Source organism: Rhinopithecus bieti, unplaced genomic scaffold (genome assembly GCF_001698545.2).
Source record: "Rhinopithecus bieti isolate Rb0 unplaced genomic scaffold, ASM169854v2 scaffold_16834, whole genome shotgun sequence".
Lineage (NCBI taxonomy): Eukaryota > Metazoa > Chordata > Mammalia > Primates > Cercopithecidae > Rhinopithecus > Rhinopithecus bieti.
Genome location: NW_016809297.1, coordinates 2,335,113 through 2,359,748, shown reverse-complemented (window position 1 = coordinate 2,359,748; position 24,636 = coordinate 2,335,113). Strand labels below are relative to the sequence as shown.

The 24,636-nt window shown below is 36.8% G+C and overlaps 1 protein-coding gene across 1 annotated transcript in view; it reads right to left on the bottom strand.

Annotated features, from left to right (window-relative positions):
* MEOX2 (mesenchyme homeobox 2) overlaps positions 1-22,352 on the bottom strand; it is a 76,075-nt gene extending 53,723 nt beyond the window's left edge. The window contains exon 1 of the mRNA XM_017889081.1: positions 21,428-22,352. Coding sequence (XP_017744570.1) covers positions 21,428-21,944 — 517 coding nt within the window. The 5' untranslated portion in view covers positions 21,945-22,352. The remainder of the gene's footprint in view (positions 1-21,427) is intronic.
* Between the last annotated feature and the right edge of the window lie 2,284 nt (positions 22,353-24,636).

Below are 24,636 nucleotides of genomic sequence, written 5' to 3'. Positions count from 1 at the left end.
AAAAAAAAAAAAAAAAAAAAAATTTTAGTTCAGATCAAGTTTTGTTTCTGTTTTTATTTTGTTTTAGCGTCATGATTGCTAAAGCAAATATAAACTACAGTTGACTGTATTAAAGAGCCAATATATGTGAAGGAGATAGGTTAAGAGGGATTTACTCTGCTCTTGAGACAAATCAATTCATTAATAAAAAAATAAGGAATTAAAACAAAAATATCCTTTTAAATTTAATTTTGGGATACACTTTTTGTCTTCCTCTTAATGTCCGTTTCTTGCCTTTGTGTTTTATTGGCTTTTTGATCTTTCTAGTTGTTGTGACATTTGGCTTCTCTTTTTCTTACCTCTTACCTGACCTTGTATTTCCCTATTAAATTGCTGGCGAGAATATATATGCAATTACTTTGGAGGTACTCATTTGTTTTGATTGAGGTAAATAACAATGAGTCATATCTCTGAAATTTTCCAACATCAAATATGCCAGTAAACAAACAACAAAAACTCAGCAATAGATGCTTGATGTTTACTCCTTAAGCAAGACCCCACCTTTCTAGTAAAAGCTCCTATATATGGATCAATTACCATTTGACTTAAAGTAGAATATGAAATAATTTAAAGATAAAAATACTTCAGGGCGGGGGACACAACCCTCCAGCTATAATTACTAACATTTTATCTTCAAACTTCCTATGCTCCCACAAATCAGTCTTTCTAATTAAGAAGTTTGCAAGGGCTGTATAGATTTCTTTCTTGCCTTAGTCTCTGCAATTTTGCTAAATGTCAAAGTTTGAGATTTGTTAGAATTTGTGCTCTGTGGATATCTGCTGGACTTCTAGCAGGTGTGAAGACTCCACCACTCCTTCTGTTGCATCTCATTTCCACTTATTAAATACTTTATCTTAGAGGATGAAGCAAAAGTGACTTTTGTGTTTCCTGGCAGGCTCCTGTTTCAAAGGACCTTAATAGTGATTTGTTTATTTCAGAGGAAATGAACACCAGTCAGTGATGACAGATTTATTATTAAGTGAACATCACACACACACACACACACACACACACACACACACACACACATACTGCACAAAGCCTCTACTTTTCTTATATTTCAGGGTTCCTTCTAACCACACTCTAAATTGTCAAGACAATGTTACACATTTTGGCAAACCAGAGGCATGTGATTCAATATCATTAAATCTGTGAATCTATATAACTTCCTCCAGATAAATTTCCAGAATAACCCAGGGAAAATAAAATGAGCAAAGAAAACTAAGGTTACGTTAAAGTGAGAGAAAAAAGCACCTTAATGAATCAGTAACCCTAATTATCTTTTGGAAAATACTTGAAGGAATATTAAAAACAGAAAGAGATTAATTTCAGGAATTCGAGTAAGATGCCTGTTATTTAGAAAGAGCATACAGGAAAACCCTGAAACTCCAGATCCTGAAGTAGTTTCAAGTACAACAGCACTATAGATTTACTTGTCATTTTAGTCACTAATGAAATATATTAATGCCAAGTGGAATTTTCAAAATAAATTTGAAGAATAAATATCAACTCCAGAATGGTCCAAATTATTCTTCCCCCAAAAGGACCAATTTTACCATGTAGTAAATATCATGCAGGTCAGACACTGAGCTCTCATCAATGAGAATTACATCCTGTTTAGATTCAATTTTTAAAATACTGGCAAACTAATTTGCAGTATTCATTCAGATCAAGTGGACAGCAGTAATGGAACAATAATTTTGTTAGACTAGGAAGGTAGATTTACATGCTATCTTTACCCTTATTGCTGAAAGTGCTCAGCTGAATAATCCTCAAAGGTAAAATTTCAGCTACTTGACACTTTAATAAATAAGTGAAATGAAATGTTCAAACAACAGATTATAGAAGACACTCAATTGAATGCTATTATTCCCAGCTCTGCATATATAGTCTTAGGGGTGCCACTTTTTGAGCCTCAATTTTCTCAACTTTAAGATTGAGATGGTGGTGTTGATGGATTCTGGAACCCCTTCCAATTCTAACATTCTGCAAATGTGTTCAAATGTAGCCTGCAGGAAAGTATTAAGAGCTCTCAAGATAAAGACGGAAATAAAGGAAGAAATGCCAGGACCAATGGAGGGAAACTCAGAAAGGGCTAAAAGTCACATCACTTGTTTCATAATTTTCATCTAAAGTCAGTCCTTGAAACATGGGAGAACTAATACAATCACAGTCATGCCTGTAAATGTAATTCTCAATGACTTCCATAGGCCTAATCCTCCCTTACCTTATCAAAATGGCATTGATTTCATGCCCAAAATAGTACAGCTTATATATATTTAACCAGCTATGAAAATCTGCCTTTCACTGTGACTTTATCTAATGATGTCCTAGGAATTGCATTTTTGAAATACAAAGTTTAGTAACCTTGGATCAATTACTGCTTCACAAACCTTGGTGCATGAGACAAAGAAATATTCAAATGGGGCTGGGCAGGGTGGCTCACACTGTAATTCCAGCACTTTGGGAGGCCAAGGCGGGCAGATCATGAGGTCAGGAGTTTGCAACCAGCCTGGGCAACACAGTGAAACTCTGTCTCTACTAAAATACAAAAAAATTAGCCAAGTGTTGTGGTATGCGCCTGTAATCCCAACTTCTTGGGAGGCTGAGGCAGGAGAATTACTTGAACCCGGGAGGCGGAGGTTGCAGTGAGTTGAGTTCGTGTCACTACACTCCAGCGTGGACAACAGAGCAAGACTCCATCTCAAAAAACAAAATAAAACAAAACAAAAAGAAATATTCAAATGGTAAAAAATGAGGATATGAACAAGAATATCCTTAGAATAGATTTTGCACAGGATTCCAGGAACCCAAAAGCTACACTGAATTAAATATCCTAATTACTTGACAAGGTTCCTAATATTTTTCTTCAAAATGATTTGATCCTGGCCACCGTCTACTAGATATTCGTGTACTCATCACCTTTTAGAAGTAGGAAATACGACTGGGTGCAACGGCTCACACCTGTAATGCCAGCACTTTGAGAGGCCAAGGGCAACAGATCACGAAATCAAGAGATCTAGACCATCCTGACCAACATGGTGAAACACACCGACTCTACTAAAAATACAAAAAATATAGCTGGGCATGGTGGTGCGTGACTGTAGTCCCAGCTACTGAGGAAGTTGAGGCAAGAGAATTGGTTGAATCCAGGAGACAGAGGTTGCAGTGAGCTGAGATTGCACCACTGCACTCCAGCTTGGCGACAGTGAGACTCCGTCTCAAAAAAAAAAAAAAAGGAGTAGGAATTGAGAGGTGAGAGGAGTTGAGGCAGCCACCATCCTTTTCCTGGAACCTCCTGGATTTCTCTGGATATTTGCATCATGTTTGCTGCATTATTATACCCTCTATCACAGGTTGTTACCATTTGTTTCCATCTTTGGCTTCCCTATTATACTGTGAACCCTTCCAGAAACCTCAAGGTGTTCTATTTATCTTAGAGTACTCAAAACATAGGGCCAAGTCCCTGGAATTTAAAGAATTATGTACAAGCTTATTAATTATTATGCTGCTGAAACACCAAGTGCATTGGTGTGTGTTGGGGGCCCTAGGGGAAGTAGGCTACAATTTGAAATAAATAACCATTTAGGAAAATCCTCCTTTTCTGAGCTACCTGCCTTTAAATAATTCATCTTGGGCTAAAATACCAAAGCGCTTCCTAAGGTTAATAGGTGATTTTAAGTGAAGTATATTTTCATTAGGAAATGTAAAAGGAGAAAGTTTTTAAAAGGTAGAGAAAATGTGAGGAAGTATTTGTATCTGACCTCAGAATAGCACAGCTACTTGATGAGGAAACTCCCTTCATCACATTCTGTGTGTGATTCTTGTGGTAAGTAGTCCCTCCCTAGTTCAGCACCTCTTTACAACACAGTTAAACAACAGATCCACTTTATTCCATCCCCTTGGAATAACATATTGAAATTTCCTGTTGGTTTAATTTGTTTTTCTCACATCTCGAGGTTTCAAGGTAAAGCCAAGCAATGTGGAAACTACCTATTTCCACTGTGTACTAACAAGTATTTAACTATAGCTGACCTTTGAACAACAGGGGGTGCAACTGCCTGGGTCCACTTATGCGTGGATTTTCTTCCACCTCTGCTACCTGAGACAGGAGACTTTTCCCTTCTTTTGCTCCTTCTGCTCAGCCTGCTCAACCTGAAGGTGATGAACACTGAAGCCCTTGATGATGATCTACCTTCACTTAATGAAGAGTAAATATATTTTATCTTCCTTATGATTTTCTTAATAACATTTCTTTTCTCTGGCTTACTTTATTGTAAGAATACAGTATACAATACATATAACATTGAAAATGTGCATTAATCTACTGTTGATGTTATTGATAAGACTTCTGGGCAATAGTAGGCTAGTAGTAGTAGTTAAGTTTGTTTTGCCTTTTTTTTTTGCTCTGTCACCCAGGCTGGAGTGCAGTGGCACAATCTTGGCTCACTGCAACATCCGCCTCTTGGGTTCAAGCAATTATCCTGCCTCAGCTTCCTGAGTAGCTGGGATTACAGGCATGCACCACCATGCCCGGCTATTTTTGTATTTTTAGTAAAGATGGGGTTTCACTATATTGGTCAAGCTCATCTCTGACTCCTGATCTCAGATGATCTGCCCACCTGGGCCTCCCAAAGTGCTGAGATTACAGGCGTGAGCCGCCACCACTGGCCAGTAGTTAAGTGTTTGAAGACTCGAAAGTTATACATGGATTTTCAACTGCACATGGGGGTCTGCCCCCCTAACTTCTGCATTATTCAAGGGTCAACTATACTTTACTGCATTTAATTAACATAAATTTAATTAGTGTCTCTAATAGGGATGCTATACATATGCAAAACTATTTCTTCTAAGTGGTTTCTATTTAAAACATTGTCTCTTACCTCTCCTTACTATGTCCATGGAAAAAACAATAGCACCTTTTTTTATTTGCAAAAAGTCAGATTTATTAATCGAAAGGAAAGAACAATTGGCATTAATAACACAATTACCACATCCGCACATTTACACACCAATGACCCCAATATCATGAGTAAAGTTTCAATATAAAAGTAAACTCATAAATGTCACTCAATGAAAACTACTGAAAGGTTTTCTCTACCCTTCTGCTATACTGCCAATAAAACTTTATTACAAATTATATTTGGTCTAGACTTATTTCTGTTTCAAAACCCTTTGTGAATAATGAGAGTTGCCTGGGCACTTATTTATATTTGGCTCAATGCTATAACATGTATATTTGTTTTTTGTGTTTGTAAGATATCCTGATTGCAATCATTAACATTTTTTCTACATTTTCGTACTTTAACGCACACTCTCAACTCATAAATTCTAACGCGAATATGGCCAGTAATATCTTTGCCTAATGTGTAGTGTTAATACTACCTTTTCTACCACAAATCACTAACAGGTTAACCCTCAATTAATTCCTAATTAATCTTTATTAAAAATGAATTCACTGGTGAATAGTCCTCCTGCTTCCCACATAGTCAAAACTCCACAGTCGTGGCAGCTGAATTGTGTAATGTATGGCCACAGCCAAACAGGCCCAGATGTTTCACGGTATAGACAAGAAACTCCCTATACATCACTCTTACTTGCATTTGCTCTTTTCTAATGCCCAGATGAATACTTTATTCCCATTTTCCTTCTAAAAAGTTAAAAAAACTCCTCTAGTAGCTTCTACTGTTTCTCAGCTACCTGACTTGTGATTCTGGAATTCAGACCACGGATTAATAAAGATTACATCTTTTGAGAGGCTTGAAAGGTGAATGATTCTAGGTCATTAGTTGCCACTGCCTGATTCGATTAAGTTTTCATACTTTCCCCCTGGAAAATCTAGCCTAGTTCCTGGCACGTTCCCCATCCTTTCCCAGAAAAATGTCTCCTCCCCATTCCTCAAGAGGCCTGGAAGAATCTCCCTAGTTGACCTTACATTCTTGAATATGCTTTTATTGTTTGCTTTCCTGCTTCCAAAGTTCTACTTTTGTTTTTACATTCACTTCCATTGTTATGTCGTGCTTTACTCCATTTTCATTGGGTATCTTCACTTCAATGATTTCATATTTCTGAGTTTGGTTTTATTTTGATAAGTCACCATATCTTACATATATGCATTATGTTTAATAATTATTTTAGGATGCATTTGTCCTCTTCAAAACAATGAATGCATTTTATTTTCATAAATATTTGGTTGATAGATGCAAGAATTTATCCACAGAGGCATTTGGTAAAATAGTACGCTTACATTTCACCTTCAGATATGTTTCAACTTTTCATTATAATTGGCTTCTTGTGGTATTTGAATCTCATAGTCTTTTTGTCCATTGAGGTGGGAGAGGGATACCATCCTTGATGCTTCCTTCAGTAGCTGAAGGGTAAGAAAGTTTGTCTCGTTGTTTAGAATGACTGTCCAACTGGAGTTACTAACAGATGAAAATGTTCTATATTTGTGCTGCCCAATACATTAGCTAGTAGCCACATATAGTTATTGAGTACTTTGAGTGTGCTTAGTGGAGCCAAACAATTGAATTTTTAATTTTATTTAGTTAAAATTTAAATTTAGATAGTAACATATGTCTTTACATACCGTACTACATGGAATAAAACAATATTACAGTAATTGATGCTAATCATATGTGTACAGATGGCCATTTCGAGCACATTTGTAGTATTTGTTGAGCAACCCTGTCTGACATTGGTCTCCAGGTGCAGAAAAAGATCATATTTAGACTACAGGGTCCTTGACTCTCAGAACTTTTCAACTGAGAAACAAGACTATTCTAAACTGGTAGTTCTCAACTTTGTCTATACATTCCAGTCACCTGGAAGCTTTTATAAAAATACTAATGTCCAGATAAAATAATAAGATAGCTGAGATGTTTTCAAAATAATTGGGACACTATGAGGCAGTAGTGGGATGGTACAAATAAATAAGATTTGCCAGATGTTGATAAACATTGAACATAATGGACACAGGGAAGTCCATTATACAATTATCTCTATTTTTTAAATGATGCAATTTTCCAATATAAAATTTTTTAAATGCCAGCTCCATTACAGATGAACTTAATCATATTCTATGGGGTATCAGTATTTCTTAAAAATGCCCATATCATTCCAATGTAACATCCATGTTGAGAATTACTGGTCAGAAAAAAGTAATTTTATGATAAATTAAGGAAGCATGGAGATTCTCAGTGTTCTGTTGTTATGAACTAAATAAATTGCTAAAATGGAATCAGTATCAGAGTCATTGGCAACAAAACAAATCAGATTTAACAGATTTTTTAAAACCTATCAAAATGTATTGCAATATGGATTGATTTTTACTTTCTTACAGAAATAAATGCTAACTCAATTGCACAAGTAGACTTATTGCACACTTCCCTTTTATTAGACTGTTTACCTAACTAAGCCCAGAACTACAGCTGAAATGACTTTATTAGCTTGCCCACCCCTCACTATCATTGCTCCTTCCTTACAAGCCAGACCACAGTGTGGTTACTTATCAGTGCCTCATAACCACATAAACAAACAGCATTAATGAATATGGTTAATCCAGTCATACTCAAAGCAGAGTGACATGACACAGGTATTACAGTTTAAATCAGTATCATCGTATCAAGGTCCTCATAAAGGAGATTTTTCATTCTTTTTTAAAAATTGATCAATCTGGGCTGGGCATGATGGCTCACACTTGTAATTCCAGTGCTTTGGGAGGCCATGAAGTGCTGATCACTTGAGGTCAGGAGTTCGAGACCAGCCTGGCATATATGGTGAAACCCCATCTCTACTAATAATACAAAAATTAGCCAGGCATGCTGCTACACGCCTGTGATCCCAGCTGCATGGGTGGCTGAGGAATGAGAATCACTTGAACCCAGGAGGCTTAGGTTGCAATGAGCCAAGATTACACCACTACACTCCAACCTGGGTGACAGAGTAAGACTCCATTTCAAAAAAAAAAAAAAAAAAAAAGTAGTCAATTGAAAAATTTGCAATTAATCTATTTTTTGTTTTCAGATCACCAACTATTTTCACCACTATCCAATACTACAATGCAGATTGCATGATATTCCTTATATTTCTCAGTTGTCCAATGATTCCATGTCTTATTTAATGTTTTGTCTCTGTGAGACTGGCATATTAAATACTATGTTTCTTGACTGTATGTATTGCTGAGAAGCTCAACAATGTATAGCATAACTGCACAGAATCTATATAGAATCTTATGTCTTACTTAAAAATAATGTAATGAGGCATTCTCACATGTTAGTTAGAAAATTAGACTTGACAGTTACCAAATTCTTAAAAATATAGATATCTTACCTTTCAAACTATAGATTGTTTCGCTGGTTTATGGTAAACTTTTAAAAATGCATATTTATTTTTGTCCTGATTGATCTAATAATAGCAAATAAATCACATCTAATCAAGGTATTTCACTTTAGAAAGTATCCGTGCATATCGGGCCGGGCGCAGTGGCTCATGCCTGTAATCCCAACACTTTGGGAGGCTGAGGTGGACAGATCATGAAGTCAGGAGATCGAGACCATCCTGCCTAAAATGGTGAAACCCCATCTCTACTAAAAACACAAAAAAATTAGTCGGGTGTGGTGGCACGTGCCTGTAGTCCCAGCTACTTGGGAGGCTGAGACAGAAGAATTGCTTGAACGCGGGACGCAGAGGTTGCAGTGAGCCGAGATCCTGCTAATGCACTCCAGTCTGGGCAACAGAGCGAGATTCTATCTCAAAAAAGAAAGAAAGAAAGAAAGAAAGAAAGAAAGAAAGAAAGAAAGAAAGAAAGAGAGAGAGAGAGAGAGAGAGAGAGAGAGAGAGAGAGAGAGAGAGAGAGAGAAAGGAAAGGAAAGGAAAGGAAAGGAAAGGAAAGGAAAGGACAGGACAGGAAAGGAAAGGAAAGGAAAGGAAAGGAAAGGAAAGGAAAGGAAAGGAAAGGAAAGGAAAGGAAAGGAAAGGAAAGGAAAGGAAGGAAAGGAGAAAAGAAAAGAAAGGTAAAAAGAAAGTATCCAGAAATATCAATTAGACACAAACACAGATAATTAAACTTAACCTGGACAGTCATTCAAGTCTCCTACAGATTGCCCAAGCATCTTCAAAATTTGCCCTACTACTAAAAGCCTGGAACCAAAACAAAAGCAAAACCAATACCAACAAAAACGGTCCTAGCTGGTCAATAAAGGTTGTAATGATTAGGATGAGAGACTGTAGACAGAAATTCATTAAAATATAGTCTAAATTCTTTTCTGAGGAAATTAGATATTAAGACATAGCATGTCACTGGGAATTCTTGACTAACTGAGAGATGTGGAAAATCCTGTAGAAAACTTGAATGTAGCTAAACTATAAATATTTAGATATTCACATTAGAAAGTATCAGAACATTGTCTTAAACTCTTAACATTAAGCATCATGTTCCAAAGACTAAGAGAAAAGTTCACTTTGCCGGAAAAGCACTGCTCTAAATACACACACAAGTGTATATATGTGTATGTGTATATAGATATACGATAGATATATATAATAATACATATGTATCTATCGATAAATATAATATTAAACAAAATTTGGTTACACACAAGAGCCAGTACGAGTGATATCTAATAACATATTATTTGTTGACATTAGCCACTCCCTGTGTCATGTGTTTCAAAGCCAATAATTCAACATTTGTATTTTAAGTGTAGAATAATTTCAGGTTAATGTAGAATCCCACGAAGAGAAATGATAGGGTCAAAATAATACTACATGTTGTATTATTCTACAGCATTTAATTATAGAAGAATGACAACAGATAAAGATGCTCAGAGAATACTTAGGGAGTCCTGGGGAAAGAACTAATTAAGTGCAAGTGACTTGAAAGTAGGTATAGAGAAAAAATATAGAAGAATATGGAATAGAATGGATTTGAACCATGCTCTGGTAGGATGAAGCAATGGAACTGAGTCTTAAATATAAGTCTAACAGAAAAGGAGAAATCATCAACTGAGACTATGAATGTGAAAGCATTTTGAAAGTAAATTAAAATTAATTAGATAAAAGATTGTGTGTGTGCATGTGTGTGTTTGTGTGTGTATGCATGTTTGGAACTGGTGTTGTCTTTAGAAAACAAAAGGAAAAAAGTTATGGAATAATTAACAGTATTTTTGATATTTAATTCTGTGTTTTGAGAGTCTTGTAAGAACTAAGGATCTGAAATAGACAAGAATGGTCAATGTCAGAGTGTTCCAGAGGTTATACAGTTCATTGTATTAGAGAGGAACAGATGGGTCTGGTGTTTACCCATTGTGGGGAAGATGGGTGTGAACAGGAGAGGAGGAGAAACAAGGAAAGTATGCCTGGTTAGCATTAGAAAAATGACCAATCATTAATATTTTTCAGCATCTTCTGTGCAAAAAGACTATATTCAATTTTCTTAAATCAATTGCTTTCTAAAACTGGGGATAAAGTTAAGGACTTGAGATAAGAGAAGGTTGTCTGGTGTCTACTTGTACTAATGTTTTTTATTACTTTGTCTGAATACACAAAAAAAGGCAAATATAATACAGGTAATGCTCAACTTAACAAAATTTACTTGGATTAAATGTTAAATTTTTAAACAAAAAACAGATTCTTCAATTCACAAATAACTATCTAAAATACGATTCGGTTCAGATAAATATCTACTATTTATAGCAAAGCCTATCTACACATTGCCAGATATTAAACTGTGTCAAATATATTCAGGTACTTTGGTAATTGACCACAAGAGCTATATCGTTAAAAAATTTAAAAATTGAAGCTAGGAAAGTTGATCACTGTTCACATTCATAAAACAAGGCTGAAAAATGTCTGAGGTAATCATAAAATCAGATTCTGGGAGAGGTAATTTACACCCAAGCAAAGCACTTTGTCAAATTCCATTTTGTTCACTTAAAAGCGGTAGCCAACATTTTAAATGATGCCGAAATTTATTTTATTGGGAAGACTAAAACTTAAGGCTTCAAAATATTTTATGAGATATTCCTTTTAAGGGCACTAGGCTGAAGTCAGGCTATGGAAGCTCAGCTGCCACTACTTGGCTGAATGAACAGACATTACTTAACTTCTCTGGGCACATTCCCTCATCTAGGAAATACATTCATTGAACTGGGTAGTGCTCTGAGTCTCTTCTAGTGTCTTGATTATTTTGATTCTAATCATCTGTTTAAATATTAGAGATTATTATTCATTAAGAAAACTTTGACAAATCAAGCCTCTTCTAAAATCGAAGAGTCGACGCACCGGTTAATGCTGTTCGACCCTTCTTGTCCTTGCTGTATATTATCGGACATTTAATATTTTGTTCTTCCTGTACTCTTCTCCTTGCCGTTCTACTATTATCTAGCAGAGAAACACTATTCCTTTAAACTTCTCTCATTTTAGGGATCAAATTGCTGTGGATCTGAAAATGCTTAAAGAGTTAACTCTGCATTTATGATTGTAATGTAATGTCTGATTCTATTATTTATTCAAAGGCTCCGTAGAAGTCTAGCGTATAAAATCATTTACAATTTCGCTGAAGTACATTTCTAAATTCTGCACATTGCATTGTGGATGTGGGAGGGGTGACTAAACTAAATAGAGTCAACGCAGTCAACCACCCAGGACTTGCAATTCCAGGGGTTTTGAGCCCTTTTACCTCAATCTAAGTGGTATTTCTCAATAACGTATTAAATACGCAAGCGTGAACAAACAAATAATTAAAGTATTTTCTTTGTAAAAAGAAATTATACCACCAAAATAAAATTATTTTTATGCATTTTGTGTGGGACATACATGTTTTCAGCTTTCAGTAATATTTGCATATTTGCCATTCTTAATGGTCTCCAACTGGAACTACTAAAAATAACAGAGCTACAACAAGAAAATTCTCTCTGCCATAAAGTTTCTAACATAGCAGGAAAATGTCATTCCCACCCTCCTAGTTAACAGCTAAAACAGAGACCCAAAATTTCATTGTCATATTTGAATTCCTTTTATGTAAGTTCTGTTTCCTCTTAACTAAATGCCCTGCCCCTCTGTACACTCTTTTTAAAAAGTTAAGTTCTGGCCAGGAGCGGTGGCTTACACCTGTAATCCCAGCACTTTGAGAGGCCGAGGCGGGCAGGTCACTCGAGGTCGGTAGTTTGAGACCAGCCTGGCCAACATGTGAAACCGTGTCTCTACTAAAAATACAAAAATTAGCTAGGCGTGATGGCGGGCGCCTGTAGTCCCAGCTACCCGGGTGACTGAGGCAGGAGAATCGCTTGAACCTGGACGGCGGAGGTTGCAGTGAGTCAAGATAGCACCACTGCACTCCATCCTGGGCAACAGAAAAAAACTTGGTCTCAAAAAAAAAAAAAAAAGTCTTCATTTCATTCTTTATTTTGTTCAATATGTACTCTTCCTGAAAACAGCTTTTCAATGGAGAAGTAGCAGGAGACACAAGAGAAGAGGAGGTTAGGAGAGGCCCAAGCAAAAGAGGCTGTGGAATGGGAATCTTAAGGGTGGGAAAGGCAACTTGAGCCTCTTACGTAACTTGGCTAGAATTCATCTTACATTTCAGGTAAATTTCACTCCATTTACAATTCTAAGGACAATGATTATTTTAAATCTTTAGTAATTACTTAGGCAAGCCACATTTCCTATAGCAGTATTTGTAATAAAATGCAAACAGGTAGCATAAAACAGATTATTTTCAGATGGTGCATATGCATGACATAATGGCACCTTCAATGATAGATGATAAAAATAATAACACTTTACTAAGCCATTCATTGTTCTAATTGCTTTGTGTATATTAATTCAATTTCATTTTCAGAAACAATGGTACAAAAAAGTTAAAATTTGTGGCTGAGGGGTGACAATAGTAAGAGACAGAGCGGGGGTTTAGCCCTAACCATTGTGTTCTCCCAGATATGCTCTCCTCATTTCTTCTTCGGTTGACTCTTAGGGTTTCATCTACCTAGCCCTCGGGGTTCTGGCTTCGGATAGTGTTTGGTCAATGGGAAGCAACAAAAGAAGACTGGAGGACATGAAGACAGGTTATTGGATGATATTTGACATGAGATGCAATCCTCCATCTGAGGGTCCAACTTTTCAAGAAAGCTTCTGTCCTGTTGCGCTCATTCGATTCTGGTAAGAGCTCCCTGTATTTACCCCCTCAGGTTAGGGGAGCCAATATATTCCAACTGTGGACAGATCCTGGGTGATTCATCATTTTCTGTGGTTTCCCTACATTCTACCCACCATCAAATTGCCATCATCAAACTCTCTTCAATTATCCCTTTGAGTGTGGCATCTATTTCCTTGTCTAATATGATAACTAAGAAATAGGATAAATCTTTTATGATTTATCAACTAATGACTAAATATGCAAAAGTGTTGCCACTTCTTTATATTTTCCTAAACATCTGGGTATTCTAGAAAATAAATTATAAAGCTCTACTTCCAGGAACGAAGAATAGTTCTGGAGGAAAAATTACTTATAATTCTCTGAATTTTGGGTGTGGACGTTCACAAGATGGTAATCCTGGAAACGTGGGTGGCAGCAAGCCTCCAAATAGGGATGCCTAACTCTGACTTTCCTGTCATTTCAATCTGTCTCAATCATTTTTACATCTACACTCTGTCTAGTTTAACGCATTCAGATCTGTTTATACTTCAAATAAGAAAAAGAAATTCCCATGTAAACATAGCCTATAGGTGAGAAAATTTTAATTGTTAAAGGCAGTAAACATACTAAGACCTCCTATTATCTTTGAATAATATTAAATAAGAGACATCACTTGATTCCAACCTATGCAGTGAGTGTTAAAGCATTATTTATATGGTTCTTTAAATGTGAAAGTTATTTGCTAAATTGCTGTTGTCCTACAAAATCAAAGCTAGTCTGCATTACGTTTCAGATGACACATATTTATTTTCCTAAGTATTTTCCTGCTCGTGTTACCTACCAACATAAATCAATGGTTTGTGAAATTTGCTTTGCATTCATTGTTAATTTGATAAGAGTCATGTCCATTTAATTTTTTCAACTAATAAGAATATACCTCAGTTTAGTTTGCTAGTTTTTTGGGTGGCTGAGAGTAATCATCCAAATGTTTACTGTGCAGTCCAGATGGTGGACAAGCTACCTCAACAGACTCCGAATATATTTCACTACTGCATTTGCAATTAACTATCACTTTGCAAAAATAAGTTTTCATTTGGGTGTCATTTCTGGCAAAAATTTAAGGCTATATTTTCAAAGAGTAAAATTCCAGGCCCTTAAAATTCTACTGGCATCTGCCAACCTAAGCTGGACCCTCCTCTAGGTTTTGCAGAGCCTGACAGATGACTTCACCTTAGTCATTTTCTTGCCCACAGTCACGTAAGATAACTGCGAATTTGTTTCTTTCTTGTAATATTATGGGAATCTCTTGAAGTGTGTGAAGAATAATGAGCTAAAGAAAGAGGAAAAACAAAAGAAAACAAAAACTGCAGGGACTTGGCCAGTTTGAATTTTATGGCTATCATTGATTGCCAGCTTAAGCCTGCTGGACTCCTCGCACAACTATATATGCTTCAAGCTTAATATTAAATTTTGCAATTGGAACATTTATAATCAAATTATGGCATTTAATTAGGATGCTCTAATTCAGATTTACTATTATCAGAAAATTAAATTTGGAGTTCTAGTAGTGTATGCATATATATGTGTGGGTGTGGGTGTGCATATATCTATATATCTATATGCACATATAAAGTAAATGCCTTCTTTTAACCTGTGTTTTAAGTATAGCTTCCACGTCCTAGTTAATTCAGCACCCTCCCTTTTATCCTTTCCTTGCCATTTTCCTCCCTACTAGATTACAATAAAAACAAAAAACTATGAAAGTAAGCAGCTTATAATCATAATTTTAATCAATGAAGCCTATGCAAGCTTTAAGAAACATACCTCTAACATCCTAGAAATAAAGCTTATGAACACAAACAGCAGAATACTTAAATACATTTGAAACATTCACATTGAATTGATTCTGTAAAATTTTGAAGAGCAACAGCTTTTGAATTTAAAGCTATAATCAATACCCTAAAGTTTTTACCACTGTGAGTTATCACCTAGTAAAAAGATATTATATTTGCAATAAAAGTACACATTTTTAAGGACATAAGAATTGCCATCAAGGTACACAAATAGTTTAGAATTATTAAACATTTAAGTAAATGGAAATTTAAAAAATAGAATGGCAATATTATCACACAAGTTAAAGATCCAGCTTATTAATTTCTAATTCTATTGATAAAACAAGGGATTATTTTTTAAAAGCTTTTTCCCTGTTTCATACAAACCCTTTCCAAAAATGTACAGATTCTACCTGATCATTCTTGTGCATATGCTGATGTAAGAAACCAAAAACATGTAAATTATTTTCATAACACTGTGAAAACCAATATTAAAAAATACAGTACACAATTAATAGCGAGTAACATGTATAAATTTAGAAATATTATATTTCTGTAGACAATGTAACATTATAAATGAAAGCTTCAGGGATAATGAGCTACTTTGCTATGTATCAAAAATTTCAAATATAGAAGAAAATTAATAACCACTCATCACCCATGAAAATTACTAACCCATTCAGTCATACACTTACCATGTAACTTTCTGTTAATTTAGTAATAAATAATGTCAAAAGGTATTAAATGAAAATACTTATCTGAAACATAAAAAGAACATCTGAGATGAACACAAATGCATCAATAGATACATTATAGATTATTTTGTATCATAAAATACTATCTAGTAAAACATTCTTAAAAAATCAATATTTTTGTACTGTAAGTAAAATAGGAAGAACTCTTAGGGAAAAGGGCATCAGATTTAGATTAATTCTGCCTCTAACGCAAATTGAAGGCTGAGCCCTATATGACCTTGACCATTGTAAGTTTTACTACATTAAAATAAATAAGATATTCTGCGAGGTTTTCTCCAATGGGATTTTGAATCTCACTGATGACTATGATTTAGGAGTAGTGTAGAGAGTTTTGCAACTAACTATACTTTTTACCGTTACCCCTTCTCTACTTGGGGGTTCAGTTCAACACGCTAATAAAAGAAATAGTCATAAGAACATCATAAGGAAAGTAGGCAAAATGATAGTGCCTCATTATATTTATAATCTTTACAAAAAATGTATGTCAGTAAACCATATTAACATCTAAAGCACATGATATGTAGAAACAAATTGTGACTATAAAATGTGTCTTATTTCTTAAATACGTTAAATAGGAAATAGATGGCATTTACTTCAATTTTTAATCTGTGGACTTTGGCCTTAGTTTGTGTTTTATTTTATTTTTTTGCTTTTGATTTTAACCACTGAAATCATTCACCAATACCATAAGCCAGGAAATACAATGTAACTGGCCAGTTGAGAATTAAGCCTTCTCATTTTATTATTACAATCAAGGGAGAAAATGCTTATATATCTTCCTGCACAAAATGCTTCATTTATTTTAAAAGTGACAAAATAAAGAAAATTTGCGAGAGATAAGTCATCCACAACTATTAATTCAAAAAATATTATTTAAGGAATTCCTATCTGTAATTTATTTTCTAATATTTCTGCACCCTTAGCATTTATCGCTCAAGGACATTTGCAGTCCTCATAGCAGTGCTTGGAAAAGAGATATGCTCTGAAAATTTAGAAGTACATTCCTGAAGTGAATACAGTTCAAAATTAAAATATATTGTTGTACTATATTGGTTTTTCCCATTTGAAATGAAAATTTAAAAAGCCTTCACATTTGGTTTTGTGTGTCAAGCTGCCATTATAAAAACACTAAGCGAATAAAATTTCGCAAGCAAGGCAGCATTATCAGCCTAAGTACATGTAGTGGGCTTATATATGGTGACGTTTTACATAATTCAACTATTAATGCATCTATAGATTTACATTTCTTAAGTGCAAAAAAAAAAAGCAATTATTTCGTTACATACAGAATTCGCCTCCCAAATTTCCCAGAATCTAAGAGAAAGGATTGCTACTTTCTGATATTTCATTTTTGCTTAAAATTAAGTTCTTAGGATGTTTAGATCTTATTATAAATATTACAACTTAAATTCCAGGGTTATAATGAATGGTCTATGTTTTCAAACACAGAGAGAAAATGGGGTAATGACTGAAGTACTGTGTTTTCAGTTTATTAGTTAAAAATCAGCTTATAATATGTCAATGTAATGGTTTCTATTGATAATTACCGTAAACAAAGATTAAAATTTTAAATACTAAGTTCTGGATTTCGAAGCCCAGTGAAAGTTTGTGCAATACTATGCCTTGCATTTATGATTTTTCTTTTAAAATGAAGTATAAATGAAGAAATTTACACAGAAGTGGAAACTATTCCTACTTTTATTTGCATTCTTCCTTCTATTCATTGCTAATGTTCAACAATAAAGCATTTTAATTCTAAAGGAATTGTTGCTTTTAACTTGAGTGTGATTATTTTAGATCGTATTTTACAACACTCATGTAGGTCAATGATACTTAGAATTTTTTGTGTCAGATTAACATTTTTAAGTGTTCACACCCAAAATTAGTCTATGAGTCCAAGACAAAGAGTGAAAAACAAATCCATTTGATTTGTTCAATACTTCACTATAATCTTCAAGATCCAGTATATTATTTTTAAATTCTGAAGCAAATGCTGAAAAGCCACAATCCAGTAACACAGAAATGAATAATAACACTATTTTATTCCTTTCAGAAAACACAATGATTGAAATGTCTTGGAAATATTACAGTGTAATACTGAATGAGGTTGAGAAGGTATTACTCTGAGTTTAACTTCCAGCTTATTAAATGTAATATTTGCTAGTCATTCTGCATAGTCAAGCATATAAACAGACATAATTTGACAGCAAAGGCTTTATGATATAGTAGCTATAAATAAAATATTTGTAATTTTACAAGACTCTAATATGATTCAAAACCTAGTAAAATCTACCTCCCCAAATCGCTCTGTTCTTTTTTGATATAATTTTTATTTTGTATAAAATATGTATTCATAAATTTGAATAGAAAATATCTAGATATGTACACTGTATAATGCATGCACAAAAGCTAAAGTTAGATCAATGAATTAATTTTAGTTACTTTAACTAAAAGTGGGCAGTTTATTCCTACTACTAGATTGCTCAAAGAGCAATCAAATGTAATTGAAACCAAGCAATTCACACTATTTATAGACATTTTTCAGAATCACCTGCTTTGTAGTGATTTTTTTCAGCACAGTTGTAAAGTTCTGATTTTTAAGAGTCCCTTTGAAGACGTGGCAGATGTTGGCTTTGCTAATAATGCTGAAAAGCGCAGCAGGTTCAAAGTTACAAAAATGTTTAACACATATAAAATATAACGGCATGCTTTTCTATTTAATTTGGTTATTTTCAATTGTCAATAAACTTATGTAAAGGAAGCCTAAAGTCCATGAATATTTGCTTCCAAAACATAAAGCTGCTAGAGTTTGTATATGTGTGTGTCCATGTGCATTTGTGGAGGGAAACTTCATAAAATATATACTATAGAAGCTTACATATTACAGTTTTAAATCATTACTATAAATAAAATAGTAAGGTTTATAAATATTTAAGCTGTTTTTCAATATTTTCTGGTGCTTAAAATTCTATTAGAATTTAACACGGTAATTAGCACAGACACATACAGTCTAGGTATTAGATGCAGGGATACAGAATTTTGGTTCTGACTTTACCCTGGATTTATGTACTAAATTTTCTCTCAACCATAAATGAAAAGTAATTATAAACTACCTAACAAAATACAGATGGTCTCACTATATAGGATGAGATTTTTATCTAACACTATTTTAAATTTCAGGAGTTCTGAAATCACTTCAATTTTGTTTTTTAGAAATATTGAAATACTAAAATGTGCTATAAGCAATGAGAGATATACGTATTAATAGCATACCAGGATCATAATCATTTTCAATGTTGCTTTAGTTTGTGCTGGATCAAGATGTCTATGAAATAAAATATCTTTGAAGATAATTTATGGAAAACCTAATGCAATTGTTACATGAGAAAGATATCTTTAATTTAAATCTGTCTGAATGTCTGACAAATATACCTCAAGCTGAAATTGGAAAATAAAATCTTATTTTCAATAAGTGTACATAGATTTAAACAGAAATTATTGGGATACTTCCTTTTAGTCAATATTTCTTCAAAATATCAAAGGAAAGAAAAGCTCGTCCTAAGTCCCCAGTATTTTTACCCTTGGTGATGACTAATTGTACTTTCCACTCGAGTTTTAATCTGTTAATAATTTATGCAGCTGACACAAACACTTACATTGGCTTGTTTTTCCAGTACCCTCATTATCAGCTTCAACATGTAGAAATGAACTTAATTTTGTTAAATGATTATTTCCCACTAAGTTGGGGGGAGAGATAAATATATTTTGTTAAATTATTCCACTTTAAAAAAATTATTAAAATAAATTAAGGGAATCAGTTACCGAATTCCACTTTCTTGGTTTCCCCCAAACAAAATAACATGTGCTTGTATGAAAATTCAGTTTGCCCTAAGAAACTTAAGGGCAATGGCTCAGTTCCGGAAGCATAAAGAACAATCTATCATGCAGGTTACTCATTGCAGAAAATAAAATTAACAGTAAGAGCTTATGGGAATTGCAAGAGTACTCTCATCAACCTGAACTGGGATCTGCTTCCAAAGTGACACTGATATCAAATGTTCAGTTCATGAAATTGTCACTGCATTCTAAAATTGACTGTTTTTCTAATAAAAATGAAAACCTTCTTGCTATGATTAACCATTCAACTCACTATCTAAAGAGAGTTTCACTTATAGTTGGGAAAGTACATTAAATATCAGTGACACTACTGGCAATTTTCTTATAAAACTAATTTGTGACAGAACATTAAAAGTTCACCCCCTGACCTTGGAAAATAAAAGTTAGCTTTTGAGACCATGACAGAAGAATCCATCCCACAGTGTCGCTGAAAAACAATTGATATTGCTGTGAAGGGTGAAGGAATATTAAATATGCGGTCAATCATTTTCATTTATGTGGCATCTTACCTAAAGCTTTATACATGATAAACATTTTTCCAATACTTCAAACCAACATATGGGATTATCTTCTAGGACTATTATTAACCCAATTCCGAAGAGGAAGAAAAATATGCAAATATTATATTAAACAAATGACACCTTCCAAAAATATGCAATCCAGGTTGCACTATAGCCACGAAAGAAAATTCACAAGTCTCTTAATTTTAAAGTATCTTTTAACAATTTTATGATAATACAGGTAGGTAAGAGCTTTGAAAAGTGGTCTTGAAAACTTTGAGTTTCTCTGGATTGCTACAGAAAAGTTACTCGGCAAGTTGTGCCTTCAAGCACCAGAGGTCAGAAAGGTTTCCCTTTTGCGTGGCTGCTCAAATTATCCCCACTGAAATCAGCGCCTCCTGCGCGCACCCTTGCATACCACCTTCAGGCACGTAGCTAACTAACACTACCCGAGTTGCTGTTGCTTCGCTGTATTTGTCTCTACTAATACCCACTAGGTAGAGGGATTTATTTTCCACTTTTGAAACGTAGATTCTGCAATTAGCTTACACCACATGAACATGTACTATTAAGGTTCGTCTTTCTTCCAGTGTGAGCATCTATTTATTTACAATTCTCTGACACATTCCTTAAAATCTGAATTCCTGGACAATGTCTTTTTCCCCAATAAAGGGAAAATTTTACCATTTGAAATAGTGTGCTATTTAAAGAACGCTGAAATAAGAATGTTAGAAAAAAAAAAAAAGCTAAAACTTTTTTTTTTCTCATGCGCTCTGCCAAGTTCCACTGCAAGTTCCAAATATTGTGCAATGATTTGGAAATCCAGTTAACGATGGGAAAAATCGAGCCACTCAGAGTCGGGAACTTGCAAGAGAAAAGTCAAGAAGCGGCACCCGCACGCACGCCTGCCCAACCGACGCTGAGTCCCTGGGCGCACGCCCCTCCCTCCCCAGCGCTGGGATGGAAGGTCACGCTTCGCAATCGATTTCACAGCCACTTGTCCTTTTTTATCAACCTTCTGGTAAACTAGTTTAGGACCTTGGATAGCTTAGAGCTGCTGGCTGTATATGCATTGCTCTCGGATAAACACGTGTCCCCCAAATATCAGGACCAAAGCTTCATCGCCGAATTTGGCCGCGGGAAGCCACAAAAGGCAACACATTCCCATATTCCCCGCTGCCACCGTCTAGTGTGAGAATCTCCCCTGGCATCTCTCCGCCCCCTTTCCAGGCCGGCGCGCACTCTCGAGGGTGCCTGGTGCGCCCTTACCTGAGCTGTCGCTTTTCCTCTTGCCACCGCTTCGCTTCTCCGCCTCCGCAGGTGACAGTGCCTGGCGGCCGTAGTCCCCCGGCGCGCACGCGGCCCCAGTCGGGGTGCTGGAGCCCAAGCTGGAAGAGTTGGAACACAGGACCGGAGGGCTGCTCCCCAGCTCTGGGGGCCCTCCGGAGTCCTGCTGGAGGCAGAGGCTGTGCCGAGCCGCACTCGGTGGGGAGGACATCTGCGGGAGGTGCCAGTTGGTTTGCAGAGCCTGGTGCTGCTGCTGCTGATGGTGGTGATGGTGGTGGTGGTGGTGGTGGTGGTGGTGCCCCCTGTGATGCTGGCTGGCAAACATGCCCTCTTCGTTGGGGTATCCCGCGATTATGCAAGATGAGGAAGAAGTAGAGAGCTCGGGATAAGACATATGGTCAGATCTTCCATGGAGGGCGAGAGAGGATTGGGAGAACGGGTGCAAGCCTTGCGCGGTGGCGTGAGGGCTGCGCAGGCAGCCAAAGAGCGGGTGTTCCATAGCATGCAAGTTTCGGGTTCCAGGCAGAAGACTTCAGGACGGTTCCAAAGGCCACCACCCTCTGTCACTTTTCACTGGAAACCGTATGAATTTTTTTTTTACCCTCCCAAAGCAATAGCCGTGCACTTCTGCAGAGCTCGGATAATCCCGGTTCTGAGCCCCAGTGGCCAGTCTCCTTTGCGTATGAACAGTCGGACCTGGAAGAGCTTCCCTGAACTACTCAGTTGTCAAGAGTGGGAGAGGTTGAAGCCAAAAGAAGGTGGTCCCAGAGAACTGCTTTCAGGGGGAAATGGCTCCGAGAGGTTATAAATAGAGTGTAACGTGAGCTGGGGGCCGGCTTAGGAGCCCAGAGTTGACCACATGCAAACTCCCTCCAAAACTCCCGCTCAGTTTGCGCCACGCGCTCCCAGTTCCACTTCCTATCGGCTGCTGGACAGACGCAGAGCGTCCACGCCCGCCCAGCACTGCCAGCTGCCAGGGCTACAAGCGGCACGCCAGTGCCTAAGTCCCGCCCGGGAGGGCAGCAGCTCTGCCCTCCAGACTCTGGAGGCCTGGGCGCGGCGCACACCACCCCCAACCCAGCACCCTGATTTCTACCTACTCACTTTCCTCTCCGGGAAACGTGACTTGTCAGTGTCATTTGGGAACTGTCACCTGCAGAAAAGCTAGGGATATGCCTAGCCTTTCAGGAACCCGAAAGAGGTAATAGGGTTAAACGAAAAGATCAGAGCTAGCTAGGCGCATCCTCGAAGTTTTTCAAACTTCGCATCTTCCCGTGCCCTGGGCGCCTCAGCGCGCCTAGGTTTTCACTGCTGGTTTCTGTGGGTGGATTGTTAATGGGCTCAGATCTGGGACGCCAGATCTGAGGTTGTGGGGATGAGTACCATGGCCTGGAAAAGGCGGTTCTCAGTGCGGAACGAAGAGGGACCCGGTAGGGTGGGTGGGAGGAAGGCGTGAGTCTGAAAGGGTTACAGATGCCTGCTCCCTGGCATCCTCACGTGCGATGCCAGGTGGAGGCTCCCTTCCCCCTCTTTCCTGGTCCCACTCAATTTCCTAGCCACTTGTCCACCAAGAAGAAATTTTCCTGGGTCAAAAATATTTCCAGGCGATTTTGTCCCGGTCACATGAGATATGTAGACTGCACTCACATTTCTAGCCTTTCCCCTCAGGAGCTAGCCCAGGTCTCCGCAGTTGCCTACAGAAATCCACTCTCTTCCGCTCAAAAATAAATCCGCTAATCGCATCCCTTATCACCACGGTCCCATTTACTGAGAAATCTTACATTTCGATAGCTCCCAAAATTCACTAAGCTTAGGCACTTGGCTATAACTTTGCATCCCTGACAATAAATTAGAAAATTTGCCTCCAGTAAGCATGCAAGAACGAGGGCAGGGCTTTGAGACTGCCACTTGTTTGGCGGCTGACAGGGTCCGCTGGGGGCAAAGTCATTTACACACAAGTGAGCGGCGCTGTAATGAGCAGGAGAAACAGTCACGTCCCATCTGGGACCTGTCGCATCAGGAGAATATCTGTAGTCACCTATTCTGCCCGGGGCCCCAAATGCGCCACCAGCAGTGTCGCCCCGTTATTTTCATTGTCTCAGGTGTCCAGAGGATGATGACCAGGTCTTTGAAGTTGTTAGTGGGATTAATGGGTACAGCAAACTGGGCTAGACATCTGGTTTGAATTAGGAAAAAGTATTGATTAATCTTTGAGAGGTGTCCCCAAAGCAGAACCTTTCCCCTCCTCTTCCAGTCCCCCTGCTTAAGCCTCACTATCTTCTTTTCTTTTAAGTCATGCTGCAGAATAGTGGCTTCTCAAAAACATCCGTGTGAAAGATCGAATTGTTTTCTATTGCTTAGAGGTGGGATGAAGTGGGGGTTGATCAGGAATTCTGAGATTTGTAAGCGCTGCTTTCTTTAACGGAAATTGAGCTCTATTTTGAGGGAAATTAGTTTTGCAGACTTCGTTTAAAAAANTTTTTTTAAAAAAAAAAAAAAAAAAAAAAAAAAAAAAAAAAAAAAAAAAAAACTAAAACTTTTGTTCACCAGCTGCTCAGCTTTTCAGTCTGGGTCTGAGCTGAAACCTGCTGCAAGTCTTTGACGGTAAGAATTTCTTTGCCGATATTTTGGGAATCTAATATTGTTTTAGACTTCGAAAGGGGGTGTTGTTCAGGTTGCACGTTTCTAGGGGCTTTAAGCACTAGCAGGATGGCGTCCAGGACTTAGATCTTAAGAATATTTCTTCCTGCCACTCCCCACGCCCTTGGCTCTTTAAGAATAAAAGAGGTGGGGAGTTATAGTCCTCCAATATCGTCGGAATATTTTTTGTATTTTCATTGTGTTTATGGTTTCAATATGTGCTCTGATATTAAAAGTTAAAGTACAAAGAGCAACACTAAACTTCCCCAACTTGTGTAGCTTCTCTATGGATTCTGGGTGAAAGCATTAAAAGCTTTATTTAAAGTGAGATTTAGGCAACCACCTCAATAAACCTAACCAGAAATATTTACATAATACAATGCTGTCAACTAAAGCATTGTGGAAAATGTCAGACAAGACAGACTAAAATTACACATGATCTGCAGACATCAGTCCAAAACATCCACAATGGTCCTTTTGGTTTGCATTATATTGGTTTAGAGGAAGCTAAGCAATTACTAAATGAATGGATTTGAATTTAACCAGTGTGT